General features: G+C 35.2%; 1 protein-coding gene across 2 annotated transcripts; it reads right to left on the bottom strand.

Annotated features, from left to right (window-relative positions):
- Positions 1-1,272: 1,272 nt before the first annotated feature.
- Positions 1,273-7,076, bottom strand: LOC117434866 (transmembrane gamma-carboxyglutamic acid protein 4-like). 2 transcript variants are annotated; one of them, XM_034057542.3, is made up of 7 exons: positions 6,637-7,076; positions 5,349-5,464; positions 4,830-4,993; positions 4,202-4,247; positions 3,875-4,010; positions 3,560-3,730; positions 1,273-3,228 (listed from the first exon to the last, which is right to left on the bottom strand). In XM_034057542.3, the coding sequence occupies exons 2-7, from the start codon at positions 5,452-5,454 to the stop codon at positions 3,201-3,203; spliced, it is 651 nt and encodes a 216-aa protein (XP_033913433.1). In that variant the 5' UTR covers positions 5,455-5,464; positions 6,637-7,076; the 3' UTR covers positions 1,273-3,200. The 2 variants fall into 2 exon arrangements, with proteins under 2 accessions (XP_033913433.1, XP_033913434.1); XM_034057543.3 differs by lacking the exon at positions 6,637-7,076 and adding an exon at positions 6,316-6,627.
- Positions 7,077-8,037: the final 961 nt, after the last annotated feature.

The following is an 8,037-nucleotide window of genomic DNA, read 5'->3' as shown; positions in this document are numbered from 1 at the left end:
TTTCTCTGCACTTGCTGCAAATAGGACACAGTGATTTTCTATTCTCTTCTGTGCGGTTCTTCATAAACAAGACTAAATTGGCTTCTGGGCAGGAAGGCTTTAGTCATGCTACAGACTGCACTAACATGATTGGAGTAGATTTGCATTTAGTAAATGTTGTAAAACCACAGATACCTGGTAATGAAACATGAAAAGGAAAACAAATGTGTTACGAGACTAGAAAGCAGATGATGTTACCTCTGGTGAAAGAAAACAGTCCATTTTTTTTTTTGTATCAAAATGTAATGGCACAGAACAATGTAGGTGTGATATGAGCTCTAAAACGAGTACACCAATGATCTAGTGATGTCAATGCTGCAGTCAGACCATGTGACCTGCAGGAACAGTAGATTATTGTATTTTAAGAATTTGCATATCATCAGAAACACAAGCGAGGATCAAAAAGATTATTGGCGCAATAAAACAGGGAACAGAAATACTGCTGATAGAATTAAATAGTAGATAACCTTTCTAAAAACTTGTGTAAACTTTGTTCTGGAGCAAAAGCAAAAGAGTAAATCAGACTGAATGCAAAATGTTACTTTTAAACACCTTCCAGTGGTGTTGTTTCTGAAAAGGAAGGTAAAAACAGGGGTTGTTCTGTTTGCAGTATTAAACAAACAGCCTCAATACAGGAAAGGCATGCAGTGAAAAATAGACAAGGACCAAGGAGACAGGATTGACAGGATTTAAACTTTGGTCTCACTGGTTTGTGTGCATACATATGTGTAAGTGTTTGTGATTATTCTGTCTTGACAAACTGAGCTGCTCTGCCCTAGGATGTTCTAGTGTCATGCGTTGTATATCATGAAAAAACATTGAATGCATGTCCCTGAATTATGAGTGGCAACTGCTACCCAATTTATACAACAAGGTAAATGTGGAACCTTTTGGTTAGGATGCATTCTGTAAAAGAATATATACTAAAACCTTCAAATACATAAAACAGTAATGTCTTGAAAGGAAAGAAAAATGAGTGCAACACTTTTTTTTTTTAAATAAGGCTGTCATGTAGGCAAGCAGAAACAGGTGAGTCTGCATGTTTTTCATCATAACAAAGAAAATAGCCTTAGGAACAAGCAGGTGTTTTTTTTTTTTTCATTAACTGCTTTTCTGCTAGAACAAGATCTTAAGAAAATATGACTGATGAAACACTTTTTACCACAGGGTAAAAAATCTCAAGGCGAATTCTCCTTTTTCAAATCCTTATACCATATTTAGGTTTTACATTTCCTAATTTCTGTGCTGGGTTTAGAAATCCCCTATCCTTCATATCCCATTGATGCCTACACTAAAATTAGCTAATTACCATATTGTAAAAAGTCCTACAGCGTGGATTGCTTCCTCTTAACAATATTAAACGATCACGCTGAAAGCCAGGTAACTAATAGACATAAATGCAGTCTTTCCTAAACAGATCATGAATTCATCTCAACATATATTTTTTTTAAATCTGTGTCACATAAATTGTTCATGAACATGTCTGCTATTTATAGGAGTATCGCAACTCATGTGGCTGTTTTATTTTTATTTGCTTCTCATTAAAATATACATACGCATTATTACTAATTCAAAACAATTATTTTACATAAATATAAGTTACTTATACCAGATGCAGTTCAGTCCATAGAGGCTCTGAACTGAAGTTCAAATGTTATTATCACTTTATTTATTTTATTATTCTAATGATCTGCTATTGACTTTACTCATTAAAATATCGCATTTATAGAACTAAATAAGCCAAACAACAGCTCATTAAAAGACAGGCCTGTTCCAAAGACCATGGCTTAATTAAGGTAAATGTACAATCCTTCAAAAACTACAGCATGTGATTGTTATTATAAATGGTCTTGTTAATTTTTCCCATAAAGAAATAACTTCCCAAAGGATGCATTTAGACCCTGTGTCCTCTTAACTGAAATCCAAGGTTGAGACAGGATTTCAATTAAAAAAACAGGAGGTTTCCACCTTAATCTCTGCATGTTATTTTCTTTACGTTGCCTGGCATGTTAATTGTAAAATTCCCTAAAACTGTATGAACTTGATTAGTATCTAAGGTGAATTTGAAACCCAGTCCCAACGCTCAATGACAGGTCTACAACGCTGTTTAAAGAAATCTCTCCTGCTTATAAAAAGTATTTTGAAAACTGTACCAGGAACTGCAACTTCGTAAGACCTTTGACATGGAGGTGAAAAATAAAAATACAGTCAAGCCCTCTCAAGATCATGATTATACTTTATCTAAACAGACATTCAACATTTAACTTTAAAAGTTACACAAGGTACGTTAATGCGTTCTGTGTCTCTGCTGACCCCTGCAGTGCACCCTGTGTGTAGCAAAGGACTGAAAGTGTCATTACCAGATGAAAACTGATATTGATCTGGCTTCAACATAATTATCCATTTTCAATACAAGTTTAATATTAGTGTTTATAGTAATACTTTATTAGGGGGTCAAAATGTCAATGCTGTTTTATTGCAAATAATAAAAAAATATATAAAAAAGATCTAAGTGAAAAAAACAGATTTCAAAATGACTTTTATAACATTCTCTGTAATAACTGCTAACTTCACACTACAAGTTATTGGTGTACTTTTTTGTTGTTGTTTAGCAGTTGTTTTGATATTTTTTTCTGTATAGATTATTACCAACAAGGGGATTTCACTGCAGGTGATTGAGATGGACCTAATTCTGAAAGAAAACTGTAGCAATAAACTGTTCTCTGCAAAACAGTTGCTGTGGGACCAATACACCAGCTGACGTGTGAGTGTGTGAGTGTGAGTGTTGGGGTGTTGGGGGCAAATCAAATGCAAAAATATTTCAAAGGAAATTTGCAACAATGCATAGTATCTAGGGTTCTGGGACTGGAAGGTTGAAATTCACAATTTACTCCAGTTTCAATGACACCCTTTGAATTTAGTAAACTTGGAATAAACAATTACAGAGATTTGTTTAAGGGCTCTTTGGCATTTTAATTTTTTATATTTCTTGTTCTGTAACATTATTGGATGTTTTAAAATGACACTTGAGTAAATTTCCTCCCATGTGTTTTAAATACAATTCTGATGTGCAGAAAACGTACATACAAACTGTATTAAAACCTAAAACAATTATTTAAAAATGATACGAAACACCCAACCAAAGAGTTCTTCTTTTCTTGCTATCTTTGCATTGTTCCTGTTGGAGATCTACAATAAAAGGGAAAAACATCTAAAATGTTAAACCTGTGCACAACCGGCTTACTCAAGAGACAGGACATGTATAAATACATACTGTACATAAATAATAAGCTATGAGGACAATTCAAAATAGATTTAGTGATCCAAGATTTACTAAGGGACATTGTCCTAGTTCAGAAATAGCTTAAAAACAAGCAATACACAAACTGTAAACAATAGGGTGCCACATAAGATGTTCTTTCAATAATATGCAATCTATGGTTGCTCAAGCACCAGTGTAATGGAAAGGCTAGTAAATTTAAAAGTAGCTGCCATTGAAAGCTATGTGTTGTAAAAGTACCCTGGATAAGGTGGTGGGGGTGCATCATATTGTCCAGATTTTGCAATTGCCTGCGCATATGAAGGAAGTCCTGGTCCATCTGTTGCTGGGTGTACAGGGGTGAGAGACACTTCTTCCAATCTTCTGACAATAAGGCATGCATTGCTTCGCCTCATACGACCTACTGAAGAACTGCAATCGTAACAAACTGAATCATTAGTCTTGAATCTCACCTTTGGAATTGTGTTCCTCTTAGTTACAAAAAACAAAAACAAAATATATATATATATATATATATATATATATATATATATATAATAAAATAAATGCACTTACCCTGATTGTCTGTGACCTTTGCATACTTTTTGACAACAATACCAGCTTAGTATCCCAATGAAAACTAAGCACACTCCAGCAGCAACGAGGCCAGTGAGGAGAGCCGTCACATCTATCCTGCGAGGCTGCTGATCATCTGCAGGATAACAACAACAACAACGTTAACTACACTTAATCAACGATACCAGATGTAGCAACAGCTATCTGCCAGATTAACAGGGTCTTATTACCTCGTACAACTTGCTGTTTACTACAAAGAATACGAGGATTGAGTGTCTCAGAATTTGTTTATCTATTTTTTTCCTCCACTTGATCACAATGACTTACCTGGTTTGGCAAATCCGTCTGCGGTGTACTGCAGCCAAAAAGCGCTCTTCAAAAAGCAAACAGAAATAAAAAATGTTTCATTTACCAAATCATGCAAGTGTTAAACTATATTTTGTTGCACATAAACCTGTTGGAGCAATGTCCAGCAAAATATTGGTAATATTAAGAACATAAAAAGAAGAACATAAGAAAGAAAGTTTACAAAACGAGAGGAGGCCATTCAGCCCATCTTGCTCATTTGGTTGTTAGTAGCTTAAAACTAATGAACCCTAACCTCATGCTATTGGTTTGTGAATCTCCACTGACATTAACAGTACAACTTGCATTATGAGGAATTCTCAGTGTCAATCAAACAAGTGAAAATGTGATTGCAGGCAGTGGAGGTTTTATTTTATTGAACCTCAAATCTGCAAAGTAAGAAATGCATTGCTTTCTACTGGAAACTCTCTTTCCTAAAGTACAAAATAACTAATTGCAATGTTTATAGTCTATATTATATGAAAGTACATTTTACAAAGCAAACACACAACAGAAAACACAAGAAAAAACACTGAACATGCTCTTATGCAATGATCCCGTCCAATAAGTTTTATGGCTACTTGAAAAGCATAATTCTGAAATACTTAACTGTTTTATCAACATTTTCAAACACTTCTCTTGCCTCCTCGTAGTTGCACACCTCTTCATAACACTCCCTTTCCAAATCCCCAGGAGTAATTAACTCCAAGTCAAAATGGTTGAGTAACAGATGGCGTCCTAAGAATTTGCTTGCTTCATCTTCATTCATGAAAACTAAGAGAACATCAACATAACATTGAAATAGGAACTTGGTATGGTTATAAAATATGAGCTCTTAAATATAGTCTTCTACTGTTTAGATTTACTAATATAATTTTCTGGACTCTCATGTTGGTGACTAAAGTTTAAAATACCCCTGTGGCATCTCTAAACCGGTACACCACAGTGATATACCCTAAGCCCAGTGATATACCCTCACCCCAGTGATATACCCACACCCCAGTGATATACCCACACCCCAGTGATATACCCACACCCCAGTGATATACCCACACCCCAGTGATATACCCACACACCAGTGATATACCCTCACCCCAGCAACACCCTAGTGGATGCAACAACAACTTACCATTATCTGAAATGTGTTTATTACTTTCCAACTTCAATAATTTTCCTGTACATCTAGAAAATCCACATGCAATTAGCTGGCACATTACAAGTAAACGCAGAGCCATTTCTGGGCACCTGTGAAACAGTTAAAAAAATTAAGTGAAATGTATTAGTGTTCCGTCTAATACCTTTATCAGTGTTGTGTCCAAACATTTTCCCATCAGTTCCAATACAGCCCATTTTAATGCACTGAGAAAATCAGGATATAGGTTGATCAAATCAACCAGAATATATGATCGAGTGTTTGAAGTTGCTGATGCATAGACCCTATTAAATGATGTAAGGTTTCCATGGTTTTTTTTTTTTTTTTTTACCTCCCTTGAAATGGGGTAAGTTTGATTAAGGATTTTTTTGTCACTTATTATATATTTACTGAACAATTTGAACTTGTGGGTTCAATTATTTTAAACCCGACCACCCCTGTGTGGAATGTTAACTGTTGAAAAGGCATAACTAAACAGTTCTATATTAAAAGCCTGTCTGCTGATTATAGTGACGAAAACTAACTTGCAAAAACGTATATGGCTGGTTTCACATAGGTAAGAAGTATATGTTCCATTCCCTTCATAGACAAGCTGTACATCTTCCTGGCTCAAATTACCGTCATAATAAAATACTGTTTTAATACAAGTTTCCCCTTGTAAAAAAAATAATTTAAAAAAGTACAGGCAAAGGTTTACTTTGTTTTCATACAACATAAACTGTTTTGGTTTACCTCACCAATAAACGCCACCCCCTTTTTACATAATACAGTACAGAAAACAACACACACACACACACACACACACAAATTAAGCATTACAGGCTTCTGTTGACCGATTATTAACTTGGTAATTAATAAATAATAAACATGAGGTCATGTAAAACACGTCGACGTTTTAAAACGTTATTCAAAAAAAATAAATAAATAACATGAACTGCCTTACCTTACACCTTGTAACCTGAAAAAATTAATTTATTAAAACTATTGTCCTTCTGATCAGCAGTCATCACGTTTCGGAACAAGAAACAATACGGAAATCTTACAATATTCCAAAGTACAGTAGGTTGAAACTAAACGTAGCCGACAAGTATTGGTCGAAACTACACAAACAAGTTAGACTAAAGAGCCCCAAAATGCCGAAAAGCTGTAGACCTAAGGAAATCACAGACGCAAATACACAGACTCAAATAACAAGAAAGACTTGTCACCACACGAGAAACAAATCAGCAATATAAATTGATTTATTTACGTATGTAAAAACTACCTTTCATGAAAACTCGATTGTTGTCATCTGTTTTCTGGGATCATTCCTGCACGTGACTCATAGGTAGCATACCTGGTCAGACCTGAGTAGCTGCTATGTGTTACCTGGAAACTTTACTTTAGCAGAACGGTCGCGGACACTTTCAATTCTGTATTTTTTAGTGATTAAAGTTTTAAATTTTGTACTTTAAAAAAAGAAATATTTTATTGCAATTAATCTGTACAGCAGGTTTTTGATCTGTTATACCATTAGTCCATCTTCATCGTATGATGAGAGCTCTAGGTTTGTCTCTTCAAAAAAGTTTTGTGTTTTTATTTCTGAACACACTTTTCTGTCTGAATTCAAAATACGAATACATTAGTCATTTAAAATATTGGTAAAACGGGTGCAAAAAGCACGCATCTTCCTCTCTCAGATATGAAGGGTTCTCATACATGGAGAAACTACAGGCTTTCTATCTTCTGAATTACCAACACAGTACACAGTAGACAGTACATTATTAAATACCAACATGAAACGCGAGCACGTGGAATGTTTGCTGCGCATTCCACAACCAGGAACCACAACCACATCTCGCAACATTGCAGATAATTAAAAACCTAGGCGTGAATGTTCTCCTTTTTATTATTTTTTCATCAGTCCTCCCCTTATCCACCCAATTTGAAAAGCCTAATTTTCATGTTGCTGCTGGAGACCCCCAAACTGTTTGAATATTTCTAATCATTTTATGTTTCTCCAAGCAATATGTATATTGTAATCATGCCACTGGATATTATCCATTATTTATACAAACATGTCACTTTTAGGATGGTCCCTTGAGTCATTGTTCTAAGCAGGTTTTCCTTAGAAAACAGATAAAGCTGTTGCTTATCCAGTCAAGGTATACAGTAGGTTGATCAAAGTGACACCTTACTTTCCAAAAGAGTCTGATTTATTACATCTTATTAATATGACATCGTATTAAACTTTTAGTTTATGGCAAATAGTAAATATGTACGCCCTGCAGTGTGACGCATCCCAAAAGCTATACGTTTCTATAAGTTTCACAGAAAGAAGAAAAACAAGTCTGTTTAAAGAAGAAACACATATTTTAAGCTAGGACTAAAACTGCCATAACCAAGCAAGGGTAATGCGTAACTATCAAACACCCTGCCCTTTCTTAGCAACAAACAGGACACAATTATCCACATGTACATGGACAATATGTCTGTGCAGCAATTATAAGATAGGAAGGAACTAGATTTTAAACAACACAGCTAAAATACAAACCCCAGCATGTTTATTATTATTTAGCAGACGCCTTTATCCAAGGCGACTTACAGAGACTAGGGGGTGTGAACTATGCATCAGCTGCAGAGTCACTTACAACAGCGTCTCACCCGAAAGACGGAGCACAAGGAG

This window comes from Acipenser ruthenus, chromosome 28 (genome assembly GCF_902713425.1).
Source record: "Acipenser ruthenus chromosome 28, fAciRut3.2 maternal haplotype, whole genome shotgun sequence".
Lineage (NCBI taxonomy): Eukaryota > Metazoa > Chordata > Actinopteri > Acipenseriformes > Acipenseridae > Acipenser > Acipenser ruthenus.
The sequence above is the reverse complement of the archived record's forward strand: the minus strand, read 5'-3'. Positions and strand labels throughout refer to the sequence as shown.

Bases quoted from the DNA above. Each gene is read 5' to 3' on its own strand.
- LOC117434866 (XM_034057542.3), bottom strand. From the start codon at position 5,454: ATGGCTCTGCGTTTACTTGTAATGTGCCAGCTAATTGCATGTGGATTT. The intron at 4,994-5,348 runs GTAAGTTGTTGT...ATGTTCTCTTAG, and splicing joins TAAACACATTTCAGATAATG to TTTTCATGAATGAAGATGAA. The intron at 3,731-3,874 runs GTAAGTGCATTT...TTACGATTGCAG, and splicing joins AAAGGTCACAGACAATCAGG to TTCTTCAGTAGGTCGTATGA.